General features: G+C 44.4%; 2 protein-coding genes across 8 annotated transcripts in view; one reads left to right on the forward strand and one right to left on the reverse strand.

The window, feature by feature from the left end:
* Positions 1-2,958, reverse strand: part of ABCC6 (ATP binding cassette subfamily C member 6) — a 47,502-nt gene extending 44,544 nt beyond the window's left edge. For 3 of the 5 annotated variants that reach the window (XR_005031278.2, XM_036917923.2, XM_036917920.2), the window contains exons 1-3: positions 2,579-2,956; positions 1,234-1,416; positions 135-260 (exon numbers count right to left, since the gene is read on the reverse strand). Coding sequence is in view for 3 of the 5 variants with exons in the window: in XM_036917923.2 (XP_036773818.2) it covers positions 135-260; positions 1,234-1,416; positions 2,579-2,614 (345 nt within the window). In the remaining 2 variants the exon portion in view is untranslated. Of the gene's footprint in view, positions 1-134; positions 261-1,233; positions 1,417-2,578 lie in introns of all 5 variants that reach the window. The other 2 variants (XR_005031279.2, XM_036917922.2) reach the window with 2 other exon arrangements.
* A 2,964-nt stretch (positions 2,959-5,922) lies between these two features.
* Positions 5,923-16,046, forward strand: part of NOMO2 (NODAL modulator 2) — a 62,466-nt gene continuing 52,342 nt past the window's right edge. For 2 of the 3 annotated variants that reach the window (XM_036917927.2, XM_036917926.2), the window contains exons 1-5: positions 5,923-6,185; positions 10,444-10,533; positions 12,017-12,062; positions 14,751-14,851; positions 15,754-15,860. In XM_036917927.2, the coding sequence (XP_036773822.2) occupies positions 6,021-6,185; positions 10,444-10,533; positions 12,017-12,062; positions 14,751-14,851; positions 15,754-15,860 (509 nt within the window). In that variant the 5' untranslated portion in view covers positions 5,923-6,020. The remainder of the gene's footprint in view (positions 6,186-10,443; positions 10,534-12,016; positions 12,063-14,750; positions 14,852-15,753; positions 15,861-16,046) is intronic. The other variant, XM_036917925.2, reaches the window with a different exon arrangement.

A 16,046-nucleotide genomic window follows, 5' to 3' on the forward strand; every position in this document is an offset into this window, starting at 1 on the left:
AGAGTCAGGAGAGATCCCTTAAGGTGAGGGAGTTGAGGGGATGGTAAGGTGGTAGGAGGGATCACCACTCTGCCCCACACCCCCACCAGGGCAGGAAAAGCAGTATTCAGCAATAAGCCTGGGACATATGTTACCATTGTGGTGAGCCACACAGTGGGGTGAATGAGGAATTCTGAGGCCTGGGGCGTTCCCTGCTGGATTCTCCAAAGAGCGACAGACACACTGGAGGTGCACAGGATTATGAGGGCAAACCCAAGCACCTGGGGAAACAGGCTTAGATTAGGCTGGTCGGTGAAAAGAAAGGCGGGGTGACCTGTGTCCAATTGGACAGCGGCTCTGAATGGGGCACTGTAACGTACCAATGTAAAAGACAGGTAAGAAAAAGCAGTAAGGGGCATTGTAAATTGCTCTGGAGCTGTAACTGTCATATAAATGATGCACTGCAAGGGCCGGAGCCAGCCCAGTGTTTTCCAAGATGCTCCGTTCCTGGAGGTGCTCCAGTAATGCACAGGAGAGATGCATTAGGTAAGAAGGAACAGCATGGAATGAAATTTACTCACCTGATGAAAAAGTTATACTGTCTCCAAGTCTCTTTCAATCCCTATTATTACAGCAAGGAGAAATTCTGCTGGGACCCATGTGTCTCCAGGCTGTCTCTAAAATGCATTAGTTTTTCTTTTGAATAAGACAAAGCAAGGAAGTGAGTGAGTGAGCACGTGCAGGACAGAAGGCCAGCCCTGGAACATTAGAGAAACTACGGAAGGACCTCACTTAGTTTAAAGCAAGGATAAAACCACACTGACTGTTTTTGTGTCGCCTGTGAGCTGCCAGTGGGGAAACAAAAAAAATCAGTGCATTAACTGTTAAAATTTAAAAGGGTCACCCTAACATGGTCCTAAATAACCTAGCATATCCCAGGAGTGTACATTGCACACTTTGAGGAATGCCACATAATGGTGGCCATACACTGCCATGAGTGTCTAGATGTGTGTGTTTGCAGATGTGTGGATTTTCATTAACAAATCTGTTTGGGGGAATCTTGTTCCACTAAGTTCATCTCTGTAGCCTCTGGAGTATCGCTCTGTTTGATTAACAGGCTCCCTTCTTATTCCCACCCTGTGTGCTCCTTGCTAGGAGGAATGTTCCCTTTGGGGTCTCTAGCAGGTTACAGCCTGCTCCCCGCACCCCTGAGCTACTACTGTCTGGTTACAGGTTCCCAGAGGCAGTGGCTACCATTTTGGCCTTGAAGAGGGGGGACATCCGGAGGTAGCCCTTGCCATGGTGGTGGATGTAGAGCAGGTAGATGGGGCCGATGACCCAGAGGTACAAGGGGGGCACCCAGACCCCTGCTGTTTTCAGGAAGCACAGGCTCAGTAGGTGGGCAGTGGCAGGCATGGGCTCCGTCTGGTTCCAGACCTGCGGGAACACCAGGACGACCCTTATGATGGTGCAAAGCAGGGGTCCCAAACTCACCTGCTTAGGGGGCCAGGCAACTTTTTAGATGCCTAACATTTACATGAAAACATGCCAAGCACTCTCAAGAGTACCTTATCATTCTCAACTCCTGTAATCTAACATCAACCCTCTAAAGTAGATACAGTTATCATACTAATTTTTCAGATAAGGAAGCTGAGGCCTAGAGAGGGTGAGTAACTTGGCTGATACCAGCCAGCTGGAAAGTGACGGTGCCAGGATTCAAACCAAGGTGGTGGGTCCTTGGAGTCTGGGACAACTGGCTCCATGATAAGTGCTGGGCACAGACTCTCACTTAATCCTTCTAACAACTCTAGGAGGTAAGTGTTACTGTCCTCATTTCACACACTGGAAACTGAGGCACCAAGAAGGGAACAGCCTTCTTCACGCCCACACAAATAGAAAGTGGCAGAGCTGACTCCAGTGAAGGCCTGAGCCCAAAGCTTGTTCTACTGGGGGGTCTTCTGTGCTTTTTAGTTCAGCCTCTCTGCTCGCCTTCTCCAACCCTAGAAGGTGTTTGAATATGAAGTTTAGAGTACCTGGCCTCCTCATTTCTCTCCCATCCCTCTCCCCTCCTCGGTGCTTCCGCACTCACCAGCTGTATGAATTTCAGCCTCTCTACGCCCCAGTTTCTTTCCCTAAAGAAGTCGGAATAAGAGATCTACTTCTAAGAGCTGCATTAAATGGGTTAATAAGAGTAAAGTACAGAGCACGGTGCTGGGCACAAAGTGAGCCCTCAACTAACGCCAGTTATTTCTATTGTTTTACCTACCTGGTCCCTGAAATCCCGGGAGTTGGCGCCCCTCACCCCCACCCTGTGAACACTGCCTAGAATCCTTTGCTAAGAGCCTGGATGAGAGAGAGGAAGTCAGAGAGGTGGGGGGTCCTGAAGCTTTCGCAAACAGGTGTCAAAGCCCCGCCCCTGGGAGGTCGGGAGGCACCTCTAACTGTGCGGGGTACCTGTTTGGTTAAAGGGTCACCCTCCCCTGCGGCTCATCTGGCCAGGAATTTGGGGGTCTCTCCCCACTGCAATATAACGGCGCAAGAGCTGCAGGAGAGATCCACCAAGCCTGGAAAAAGATTGGGGCTGGGGCGCGCCGCTCACCCCGGGTCCCTCGCAGGGCTCTCCAGGCGCGGCCATCGGGCGCCGTCCGTCCGTCTGTCCCTAGGTCTGCTGATCGGTCCCTGGGTAGCTTGCTTCCTCAGCGGTGCTCTTGGCCGTGGTTAGGGGTGGCGCCCGGCAGGCCTGGCCTAGATTCCAGCTCCGGGATCGCTAAGCCCCGGGCAAGGTCCGGCTCCGCAGTGGGGGTGGGGCGAGAAGGGGTGGGGCGAGAAGGGGTGAACCGGGGAGAGCGGACGAGCGAGCGCTCGGGAGGCCGAAAAGAGGGGATCCTCGAATCCCAGAAGTGCAGTGGCATCCCATATAACCCTCCTGCTCCTGCAGCTAGTGTCATCCCCAGCTTCCCCAACACCACGGAGACAGTTACAGGAATTTATCCTGATGAAAGAACCCAACAGGTGTGCACGTGCTAGAAATCCACCAACTTGCGCTGGGGTTAGGGGTGGGCTCTGGGTTAAGGTGGAAGGTTAGAGTCGCGGTCTCCTCATCCGTGGGATGGACATTGCCTCGAGGGCAGCCGTAATATTTTAAGGTTACTAATAGTTTGGCACACTGCTGGGAGCACAGTAAAATGCTCAATAAGAATTAGCTATTATTATCAGCATTAGTATTATTCCAGCCATAGGTTAGTAGTTCAAAGTGCCATTGCAGAAATGTGTTAATATGGAAAGATGGTTGCTAAACGCTAAGTGAAAGAAGGTTATATTAGAAAGTAGCCTATGATATTAAAAAAAAAAAGTGTGTGCTTAAGTTGGGGAAAGTGGGGAAGAGAATCAAATCATTTGTTTTTCTCTCTTGGGTCTTAAACCAAGGTGTGTCCCCACTAGCTCTGTAAATTCTTCCAGAATTTCTTTTTGGAAATTCCTCTGTGTAACATACTGCATAGATAAAAAGAGGGAAATGCACTAAAGCAGTGATCACGGGAATCCTAACTTTCTTTTCTTTTTCCTTTTCTTCTGCAATGAGCATGTATTTCCTTTCAGATAGGAATGAAAGATGCCTTTTTCAGACAGACGCAAGCACAGGTATTTCGTTTGGGTGAAGAATTAAAACCCTTTGTACTCTCCACCCTGCATTGTATATTCTCTGAGTCTTGTCCTCATTCTTTTACTCCTGCCTCCTGCAGGGTCTCCACAGTATGGGTTCCTCTGGCCTTGTCTACCCCTCTTTTTTTGAGTTTCCCCAACCCTGGTCTGGGACCCAGGCAGTATGCCTTCAGCTGTCTTACCTGGAAGACCAAGAATGCAAAGAAACCAAGGATTTGTCTTGGAGCTGCAGCCTAGCAGGTCTGCTGTTTACGCTTGAGTTACATCTGTTCATTGGAGGTGGTTTTGATATAGGCTGATGGAAATTATGGGGAGGCTGGAGTCCCCTCTCCCTGCAAGTCCCTCTCCCCAAGTTGGCATTGCCGGAGTCCTAGTTCATGTTAGGAAGGGTAAAGGGCATCTGTGTAAATTGTGGTTATAACAAACAAACCCCAGCAAATGAAATAATGATTTAAGTTGTTTATAGCCAAACAGCTGAGAGTCTCACTGTAGTTGAGTGAGAATGCAGAATAAGAAACTGAAATTAGTTGTACTTCTGGTTGGGCTCCTCAGTGGATGCATCATCCCACTGTAGCCACCAGAAAGGTTTTGACCAAGGTACAGTTTAAACTCAGTGTAATTCATTGCTGCATACTGCTTAAGTCTCAGTCACTAGAAGTGGGAAATATGCTTTCTGACTGTGTCATTTAATGACAACATATAAAACGATCAAAATAAAGACCTCAAATTTTTCATCAACAAAATGAAAGAATTCCAAATATCAGCTCGGAGAAGCAACTTCTGTTTATGTTGGTATAGTGAATTGCAGTTAAATTCAGTCTGTATTATAAGTATATTCAATTTTGAGACAAAATACAACATACTGATTTTTTTTTGTCATGCTTTGTAATTTTTTTTTTGAGAAGCATATAATTTCCAGGAGGAGCCAATACATGTTAGCTGATGAGATATTTGTAGCAATACTAAGTCTAAAATAGCTGGCAGACATGTGCATTGGTAGGTATCAGTTGTGTACACCTTTATTCTTTTTAGAAGTTTCTTGATTTGCTGACATACACTAAAATGATGGTATACTTGAAACAAGAAAAGGCAGTAGAAATACCATAAATGAGTTGTCACCTTTTCATTCTTGAGACCATTCATTCAGTTCATGGTAACTATTCACTAAAAATAAGTTACTTAGTTAACTAATATTAATAATAATTCTTTTGTTAAGTGTGTGGATTGTAAGCCACCCAGTGAGGATCAATTCTTTTTTCATATCTGCGTGTTTGTGTGTAAGTGGCTTACACTGCTGAAGTTTTCTAATAGCATTGAAATAGTTTTTATGTAACATAAAGTGATTTTGACATTGCTTATACTTAAAAGTCATGTAGGAAGTCCCTTAAAGAATTACTGCTGGGTACGAAATTATGTAAGTAGTAATATCATGTGAAACACATAAACAAAACAAGCATATGTAGAAGAGGAAATTACCCAATATAGCAAGTGTTTGCATGCTGAAATTATGAATAATTTCTTTCTATGTTTTCCTACATTTTCCAAATAGGAATTTACAAGACATATTCCCTCTATAATGGAAAAAATAATCAGCATATTAAAATGTCAGTCCTCAGGTGAAGAGTGGGCTGAAGATTGTTAAGAGAATTTCAATTTTATGGTCATGAAATGTGGCTTTTTATTACATTTAATGTTAAGAAAAGTGCAACATATTGATATTTGAACTTATTTTCAGACAAATCATGCTTCATCTCAGAGAATTCGAAGTAACTTGCTGGCATCTCTTGCTTCTGGGGGGATCCCTCAAAATTTCTTTGTATACAAATGTTATTAGACCTGGGATGAAAATGAATTTTAAGTACCTTTTAAAATATTATGCTGAACTTAAATGACCTTAAAGAAACCTAATGATCGTTTTTCATGGAAAAAATTCACCATCTTATACAAATTCCTTGAGTTTTGAGACTATGCATCACCTATGAAATATATGGGTCAAAAAGATTCGGGAAAGTTGTCGGACATTTCAATTAACAATCGCTAGTCCTTTCCAGTTTCAGCGATACTGAGTTCCAAAGCAGAGTTCAACTTTGGAGTTTGTGCCTGCGGAGACACACTTTATCGCGGCACCTGCCAGACCGTGCGCGCAGTCCTCCAGGCCTCCAGCGGGCACAAATGGGCTCATTCCGTGGCTGAGCATGCGCTCTAGTTACCTTATTGGTGGGGGACGGTGCGAGGGCGTGGGGCCGTAGTGCGCGTGCGCGGCGGCGGCGGGGCGGGGTCTGGGCTGTCGGCAGCACGCAGAGGAGGAAGCAGCGGGCAGCGTGTAGAGTGAGGGGCGGGACCGGCAGGCCTGCGGAGGGTCCGGCGGCAGAGGCCGGGCCATGCGGATGTGCTGGGGGTTAGGGCTGCCGGGGCCCGCGTGGGTGGTCGCCACCGAGGTGCTGCTCCTGAGCTGCGTGGGGCTGGCGCGCGCCTCCGAAGACATCGTGGTGGGCTGCGGGGGCTTCGTCAAGTCGGATGTGGAGATCAACTACTCGCTCATCGAGGTGAGCGCTCGCCCCGCGGCCCGGGCCGGAGCTCACTGTGAGACCCTGGGCCAGTCGCTGACCCTCTCCGGGCCGCGGTAGCCTCGCCTCTGACACCAGGCGGTTGCCTCCAGCCCCACATTCCAGAAGTCCTTTCCTCTTCACAGGCTGCGCTTTCCGCGGGCTCTCAACCGTGCTGTCCCAGCGCCCTAGAATGGAGGTTCACATCTAGGGTCAGCCACGGAGCGTGGTGGGGGGCTGAAGGTGTGCACAGGGGTGCGAGGAACTCTCTTGGCGACGGTGATGCTGGTTCAGAACGTTTTATCAGATCCCTCATACCTAAGGATCCCTCAAATCAAGACCCCAGATTCTTTGAAACTCAAACTCCAGATCCCCAGAATCCAGATCTAAGATAATACAAAACCCTGATCACCCTCAGAGTCCAGGTCCCAGATCTCTTAAAACCCAGACCCCTTCGGACCCAGACCCTACATCCCCTGAAACCCATATTCCAGAACCTAGAGACCACACAGCCCCGCAACTCAGAGCAGCCCCACCCGTGCCAATTCTAATCCATTCTTGTCTGCAGACTCCCTGGGATAATTTTTAATTAAGAGAATCAGTTCCCATCCCAGAGGGCCTGACCTAGTAGATCTCTATTGGCGTCTCTGGGGGCTGGGAATCTGTATTTTTAATTTCCCCTATCCCCCGCTCTTGGGACTCCTTTTCCTCTGAAAATGGTGAGTTGTCAACTGTTCTGACTGCTTTACTGAGTAGTTATTGGAATTACCTAGAGATTCGTGCACAGTTTTTTTTATTGAGTTGGAAAGCCCCATTCACTTACATGATGACTGGCCCAATGGGGTTATGTCCCAGAAAGCATTTGTGAAGAGAAAGGGAAGATGATGGAGGTAGGGGTAGAAGGCCACTTGTCAGGATAGGTGGCAAAGGACCTGAGGGAGGGCTGGCCTCTGTTTTGGGAGGGCTGGCCTCTGTTTTAGGAGGGTGCTGATGACAGGGCAGGAGAAGGGCATTTGAGAGAGAAAAAAGGAAGAGGCTGGGGTCAAAGACAAGGGACCAGAGACAAGTCCCTAGAGGCTGACTGGAAGCACATTTGAACCCCTCTGGTGCTAGCAGCTGGAGGGCTGCGGCAAAGGTTGAAGTGTGGTCTGCAAAGCTGGTTGCTGAGGTTTGGAAGAGGAGTAGGAAGTGGAGTCCACACCTCACTGGCCCTTTGATCTGGCCTTGCTCCAAGTCCCAGTTATATTCCTGTGGGATGGTATTGGGAGACAAGCAGCGGAACCCAGCACTATATATTTCCTAAAGGAGATAATTACCACCTTCAAGACCCCTCAGTCTGTGGCTTCTCCACCATTTTTGGCTTTAAGAAGTCAGGGGTTTAATGAATCCACCCACTGGCAGTGACAGGGTTCCTAGGATCTGTGGGGTGCCAATGCCACCTCCTGGATTTCCTCCCAGTGTGTGGCATAGGGCATTTCAGAAGCTGCCTAAAAGAACTTTTTGCAGCTTGTAGGTTTCTGGGCTCTGGGAGAGAGTGAAGGCAGTTGGGGCACTCCCATCCTCCATACTAATAGTGACCTTGACAGCAGTGGACAGACTTTGAGGTCCAGTATGAAATGTGTTCCTTGAGCCCTAGGGCTACCTGTCCAGATGGTCTGAGACACTCATTCTGTCATAATTTCTGATGATGAAACCAGACATTTCATATGTGTAATGTATATTGCCATCCTGTGTCCCCATCAGTACTTTACAAAAGACATGTAAATAATCAAGATATTTCACAATCATTTCTTGATTGTGTTTTCTGTGTTCCACTAAAACTACTTTCATTCTTCACCAGCTTTCTACCCTTCTGCTTGTTTTTCATCATATTCATTCAGCCAGTATCTATCAAGTGAGACCTGTATGTACTGAAGCTTTGTCCAGAGTAGGGATGTAGCAGTACAGTACACAGAACTGACAAAAGTCCCTCCAAAAGAAAAAAAATATATTAGTTGCTAATACTTTAATGATCAAGAGATTTCCCATCAAAATCCGCATTCCTTATTTCCTTAGAAAACCAGCTGGTCTTCGGGCTGCAAAACTTGGCTGTGGTTGAGCAGTGATCTGTTTTGTCTCCCTTTTGATAAATGTCTGTTGACATTAGATCTGTGGCCACTCTGGCAGGTGAATTTTCTATCCCTGCTTGAAGCGTGTGCATCTGATTTTCTTTATGGCCTGAAAACAGATGTGTTGAGTATTTATTGAGTACCTGCATTGAACAAGAAGAAACTCTGTCCCAGGCGCTGTGGAGTGTAAGGTGTGATTGCCACCCACAGGCAGCTTGCCTTCTGTGTGTGATTTCACTCTGTTCCTTTCTTCAGTGTGTATGCAGCTGACTGCTTTATTAATCTTCTAAGCTGGTATGACACGACTGTTATTTCCAAATTGCGGTCACAGAGCATTCACATTTTAGAGGTGAGGCTCTTGAACATCATCAGGTCCAATGCTTCCTTTTATAGATGTAGAAACAGGCTTGGAGTGGTTGAACCCTACAGGTAGGTTTAGGAAATTTTCCTTGAATCTCATCTCCGCCCTGTTGATGACATCATACTATCTTTTTCTTGAGAGAGAGGTTAGTAATACAATATAGCAGTGTAGCCAGATAGTAATAGTAAATAATAATGCATACATACTACTTTAGTTTGAGGCCATACTCTGTGCCAGGTGCTTAACATGCATAGGTGTGAATCTGTAGAACCACCGTGCCGTGAAGGGAAGTGGCTATCTTTTTACCCATGAAGAAACTGGACCTCAGGTGGTTAAATGATTTCCCAAGGTCACACAGTAGGGGAAGACCTAGATGTTGCTTGAACACCTCAATGGGTTAATGATCTGTGTCCAGGAACACCCAGGATGCAAGAGTTTTAGAGATCCTTAAGGAGAGCACATTTTTTTTTTTTTTGTAGGTAATTATTTTTTATTGAAGGGTAGTTGACACACAGTATTACATTAGTTTCAGGTGTACAACACAGTGATTCAACATTTATATACATGATAATTCTAGCTACCAGCTATCACCATACAAAGTTGTTACAATATTTTGACTATATTCCTTATGCTATACATTACATCCCGGTTACTTATTTATTTTACAATTGGAAGTGTGTACTTTTTTTTTTTTTTTTGAGAGGGCATCTCGCATATTTATTGATCAAATGGTTGTTAACAACAATAAAATTCTGTATAGGGGAGTCAATGCTCGATGCACAATCATTAATCCACCCCAAGCCTAATTTTCGTCAGTCTCCAATCTTCTGAAGCATAACGAACAAGTTCTTACATGGAGAACAAATTCTTACATAGTGAATAAGTTACATGGTGAACAGTACAAGGGCAGTCATCACAGAAACTTTTGGTTTTGCTAATGCATTATGAACTATAAATCAGTTCAAATATGAATATTCATTTGATTTTTATACTTGATTTATATGTGGATACCACATTTCTCTCTTTATTATTATTTTTAATAAAATGCTGAAGTGGTAGGTAGATACAAGATAAAGGTAGAAAACATAGTTTAGTGTTGTAAGAGAGCAAATGTAGATGATCAGGTGTGTGCCTGTAGACTATGTGTTAATCCAAGCTTGACAAGGGCAATAAAACATCCACGGATGCAGAAGATTTCTCTCAGAACAGGGGGGGTGAGGTTCTAAGCCTCACCTCTGTTGATCCCCAATTTCTCACCTGATGGCCCCTCTGCGACAGAGGAGAGCACATATTTTACATGTCTTTTGAGATGTTTTTGTCCGAGGATGAAAATAAAATAGAAAATTAAAAGTTTCTATATGAGTGTTAGTTACTCCAAGGATTAGGAATCATTGGGGGGTTATGAATGCAGATCCCTGGCTCTCACCCCAGACCCTCTAGTTTAGAAACAGAAGTGGGGCTCAGGGGTTGCATTTTTAACAAGCAACTTATTAACTACAAATTTGGAGATTTGTTTTCAGCCCAGAAACAACCTAGAGACAGCCATTAAAATAAACTGAAAATCATGGAAAATATGACTTTTGGGGGTAGACTTTAGATGATTTCTAACCTGAAAAATGCCTGGTCAGATTATTTTGGGGATATTTTGTCTTATTTCTCTCTGTCTCTAATGTAGCTATAGTAGTCCCTCTGCAAATGCATACTTATACTGAATGCATTCAGGTGTAGTGTACTTGGCTGATCCTTAAAGGCAATATTATGACTTGTCTTCTCTTTCCTTCCTTTCTAGATAAAGTTATACACCAAGCATGGGACTTTGAAATACCAAACTGACTGTGCCCCTAACAATGGTTACTTTATGATCCCCTTGTATGATAAGGTAAGAGGAGATGGTACTTTAGTCTTCAATGGGAAGTAGTGTGACCCACAGGGCTGTGCTAACCAGACAGCCTTTCTCACATGAACAAATGCTCCTCTGTTTTGTAAACTATAAGCGGAATTTGGTCAAATTCTGAGGGAGACAACTTATAAAGTGGTTTGATTGATGTGGTTCTCGGTGTCTCCAGGGACATCCGGCAATGTCTGGAGATGTGTTTGGTCATGACAACTGTTTTCTAGTGAGCAGAGGCGAGGAATGAGGCTGAACTTCCTCTCATGCTGCATAGGGAAGACCCAGGGTCACCAGGGCCCATGTTGAGAAACCCTGATTTAATAGAATCTTTATTTGCAAGTAGCTTAAAGTGTTGTTCAAAAAATTATGCACATAATATGTGAACTCATGAGCTTTGAAATGAAAAGGAAAAAAAAAAAAGGTCTTTAGAAGTATATGAAGTAAATTATATCCTTTACCCCCGATTCCCTATCCCTCTGGAGTAATAATGTCTGATAAAGGTTTTGGTGTATATCCTGAAAGAGTGCTTTCTCTGTATTTATAATTATACAGATATACATGAATATACACACATAGGTACATGCAGTCACACACAAACGCATGTGCATATAGGTGTGTATCTGTGTATACCTTGCTTACATTCCCTGCTCCTGCCCACATTTCAACTTTTTATTTGAGAATATAGATACACGTTCACAAGAAGCTGCAAAAATAGTCAATACACAGAGTTCTGATTTTGATTTTTTTATTCAAATGGAATCAAACAATAGGAATTGCTTTACAACTTGATTTTTTTCCCTATAATAATACCTTGGTATGCTTTCAACATCAGAGGTGTAGATATACTGCCTTCTTTTTCATGGCTGCATAGCATGTCAGAATCAAACCAAAACTGTACTTTATTTAACCACTTCTCTATTAATAAGACAGAGAGCCTTTTTCCAATTAAAAAAATTAATACTAACAACAGTAAATATTCCTAAACTTGTATCTGTATGCCCAATACATAGGATTGATTTCTGTAAGTGGACTAGCTGGATCTTGACTTTTTTTTTTTAACTATTAACATCAATGTCAGGGAACCAGGGTGTGTGTGAGAAAATCTAGTTTTGAGAAATGACTTCAGTTCCTAAAGGTAAGTGCTGACTCTAACAACCTTAGGCATCTGAGGGGTTAATAAGAGACTCTTAATAGTATGTTCAGTATCAAAAGACAGTGAGTGGCAGTATGTAATGTCTTTGGAACCCTTCCACGGGTTTTAATTGAGTATCTTCTGAATGGTGGGATGGGAACTTCTGGTTTTGGGACATCTAAAAGGAGTCAGAGCGCTCAGTGCCATTTAGAATACAGCTTATGCTTGGAATTTCATTTCAGTGTAAGAATTCTAGGCTAGATGTGGGCACTGAGCAAAGTTAAACCAGTTGAAGGGTCATCAGTTCTCATTTCTTTACATTTTTTTTCCCACTTGTAGGGAGATTTCATTCTGAAGATTGAGCCTCCCCTAGGGTGGAGTTTTGGTAAGTTAACTGAGAAACCAGATCTGCTCTGGAAAGGACTCATTATATGCTGAACATGAATTTAAATCAACAGAGTGCATAGACTGACAAAATATTAAGAATTCATTTCTTGTGTGAAAAAGGGTTCCCCGCCTGCTGTTACTTTAAGTAGATTGGATTTACCTTAGACCTATTTTAAAGTTTTCTGTCATGTTTCTTAAAATAGGCATCTTTTCTTGTGCTTCTCTCAGGAAACTGCTTTTTCAGTTTCATTCATCAAGGGGCCGTAGGCAGTATGTAGAGGTCAGAAGTGGGGACATTTCCTGTCCAGGGTGGCTTCTTAACCCCCTGAAGGTTTTTTAGTGAATTAATTGCCACATTAAACATTGTGAAAATTGACATAAAAATTCAGATCTGTTTCTCTTAAAGGGGATAGGAGGATCAGGCACCCTTGGGCCTTGTCAGCTCTGTGACTACCTTGGCCAAGTTCCTTCCCCTGGGTCAGTGTCTATCTCCTCATAGGGGTCAGGAGGGTAATAGTTCCTGCCTCACAGGCTACTTGGAGGATTCGTGTGTTCAGAATGGCTGGAAAATAATGAGTAAGTACTTAGAAAAAGCAGTCCTGTGCACACGTACCAACAAAAGCTGGGAACTTTGCTGATGTAGCTGCCCTTTTGGCAAAGTCGGAGAGGTGGGAATGGGGTTAAGAAGAGGGGGTTCTGCTTTGTCATGACTGATGTTTGGTGGGAGGAGAAGCTCTCGATGTTTGATGTGTGATCCTAGTTGTGTGGCTTGGGGAGAGGAGCAGGGGTCCATGGTTTTTCCCTGTCAAGCTTGCTTGTGGGTTAGTAGAGAAGGAAGAATTTAGTCCTTGCCATCACGAAGGGTCAAATGAAGCTCAGGTAGCTGACAGTGAATTTGGCTCTTTGAGTTCATAGCAGGGGGCGCCAGGCTGGTGCATTGCAGAAAGCTGGCAGGGAAGCTAAAGCTGAGGTCACAGATTGGTGGCCTGGGTGCAGTGCTGTTTTGTTTGAGCTCCCCTCCTGTCATGCCTTTTCATATGATTGGCTTTTTATTGAATTATGACATACTTTCAGAAAAGGGTTCTCATAAGGGGATCACTTGATGAATTTTCTCAAAGCGTACGCACCTGTAACCTCCACCCTGATGATAAAATAGAACTTTGCTAGCACCCCAGAAGTGCCATATCCCTGGTCCTCCTTACCAGCTCCACCCAACCCTGCCTCTCCCCACAGGTGACCCCTCTCTGACCTTCTAAAATTATAGATTATTTTGTCTGTTTGAACTCTATGTAAATGGAATCACACAAGGTATGTTTCTGTGTCTGGCTTCTTTCTTTCAACATTGTTAATGAGATTTCTCTCTAGTATGTGTAGCTCTAGTTAGCTCATTCGATTGTTGTATGAATGTAAAGTGATTTTCCTCTTCTACTGTTGATGGCCATTCAGGTTGCTTCCCAATTTTGGCCCCTAAGAATAGTGCTTCTGCGAACACCCTTTAGTATGTCTTATACATATGTACATACTATTCACATATCTTTTGGTACACGTGTGTTTGCATTTCTTTTGAATGAACAGACATGCCAGGAGTGAAATTGCTGGGCAGTAGAGTTTTTACATGCTCAGCTCTCACAGACATTGCCAGACATCAGAGCAGATGTAGCACTCTCTACCAGCTGTGTGCAAGAGTTCCAGGTGCTCCACATCCTCACCAGCATTTGGTGTCGTTAGTCTTTTTCATTTTAGCCATTCTGGTGGCAATGTGAAATCTCATTGCAGTTCTGATTTCCATTTCCCTGATTGTTAGTGAGAGTAAATGCTTTTTTTAAATATGTTTACTGGCCATTTGGATGGCTTTTTTGTGAGGTGCCTGTTGTAGTCTTTTCTTCGTTTTTTTCAGGAAGAGTCACGAGGTCCATATCATTTAAATCTTTTCTTTTTTCTTCATTTTTTTATTGACATCTTCCCCTGTCTGTATGTGTGTATCTAGTTCTTCATTTTACTTGAAATTATCCTGATGTTCCCATTTTTTTCCCCTCTTCTTATCTCTCTACCGTCTTCCTAAGCTTTTAAAAACTCAGCTTTAACTCCTATTATGATAAAGTCTTCAGTTGAAAAAAATTTTTTTAGTTAGTTCCAATATTGAAAAATCAGGAGATAATGCTTGGTCAGGGCTCAGATTTGGAGCCAGACTTTTGGGGGTTGAGTTGGAGCTCTGTCACCCACAAGCTCTGTGATCTTTTGAGATCCTTTAACCTTTCTATGCCTCAGTTTAACCCTAAATTAATTGTAGATGTTTCTGTCTACCTCTTGAGATGTGAGGATTAAATGCAGTTAGCTTAGTGTCTCGTCTGATGTAAGCATTCACTAAATAAAACTGGTGCTTACTGAATTTTCATTGGGACTCTGAGATACAGCTTGGCTGAAAGACTGTTGTAAAAGCATATTACACTCTAAACACTGGTTCCCTCTGGGGTGGGAACCTGGGTGTCCAGTGAATAGGGGTGGGAGGGAGGCTTCCCTGCATACCTCTTTGTGCCTATGGATTTAAAACCATGTGAGTGTGTTGAGTGCTCAAAAGCAAGTAAAGTGAAAGTTAACCAGTGAAATGTGTTTTACCTAGATGTGTTCCCCTTATCCCAGAATTAAACTTGCCATTGTTCTCTGCCCTCCCACCTTCACTTCTCAGAGCCAACAAACGTGGAGCTATATGTGGATGGCGTCAACGACATCTGCACAAAGGGCGGGGACATCAACTTTGTGTTCACAGGGTTCTCTGTGAATGGAAAGGTTTGGCTTCAGAACTTTATTTTTAATGCTTGCTGTGTGTATGTACTGAGTCTTCTCTTACCTTAAGAAAGGCAGGACTTTTTAACCCGGGGACTTTGAGCCCACAAGGGACCCACATATAAGCTTCAGGAGGGTCTGGGAACTCAGTGCAGTTATGTATAAAATGTAGTGGGTGGTTTTAGGGATCAGACCTAGGAGGTCATTCCCCTGCGAGAGTAAAGACTGTTAATGCCTAAATGCCAGGGATGAGCTTTCATAGGGGTGCAGGGTGGGAAGAGCACAGACCCAGCACTTGTGGCATTTTGCAGTCACTGGGGGGACATGAAGCCGGCATTTCCAGACAGGATTGCATTTCCTTCTGCCACTCTCCTAGCAGTTGCTTTAGTTAACTAAATTCTTTGGGTTTTGCTTGGTAGTGTGCGATTGGAGTTGACCTGTTTGAATGGCAGCTCCAGGTCCAGATTCCCAGGGGAGAATTTTTTCCTCCGTCCCTCCTGTGCTGAGGCTGAGATGCACATATTTCCTTGCTGTTCTTTTTGCAGGGCAGGTTTATCTCTCCTTGACCTTCACGCTGAAAACAAGGCCCTTTGGTCCTGGCTTTCAGTGTGGGTTTCTTGGTAGTGATGAGGGTCACGGGTATTTTTTTTCATCCTCAATAGGTGCATCTTTAGCTGATGATGTCTTAGATTTGGTGAAACAATGTGTTATTTTACTGGTATTGTTCCCTGTGCCAGCCCTTCCGCCATCCCAGGGGGGTATCCATTATCTGCTTCATCTTTTCAAAAAAGTCTTGACCCAAAGAAAGTCAGAGGCTCCACGTGGGGAGCATGAGCAGGTCAACAGTGATGTTGAGAGGAGATCTTGACTGCTGGCCCGTGTCCTCATCTCCTTTTCCATGGCAGGTTCTCAGCAAAGGGCAGTCCCTGGGTCCTGCAGGAGTTCAGGTGTCTCTGAGGAACACGGGGACCGATGCCAAGATCCAGTCCACAGTCACACAGCCTGGTGGAAAGTGAGTCCTGCCGTGTCACCCTGCCTCATGCCCGGAGAGGGGCTGGGATGTGGCAGGGGAAGCTTTGGATTGAGGGAGACCTGTGTTCAAGACCTTATTTGGCCATTTAACTTTGGGCAAATTCATGCCCTCGGGCCCTCAAGTTCTCTGTAAAATGGAAATCACTTGACCTGTCGCATCTGGCAT

The sequence above is a fragment of the Manis pentadactyla genome, chromosome 10 (assembly GCF_030020395.1).
Source record: "Manis pentadactyla isolate mManPen7 chromosome 10, mManPen7.hap1, whole genome shotgun sequence".
NCBI classification, from domain to species: domain Eukaryota; kingdom Metazoa; phylum Chordata; class Mammalia; order Pholidota; family Manidae; genus Manis; species Manis pentadactyla.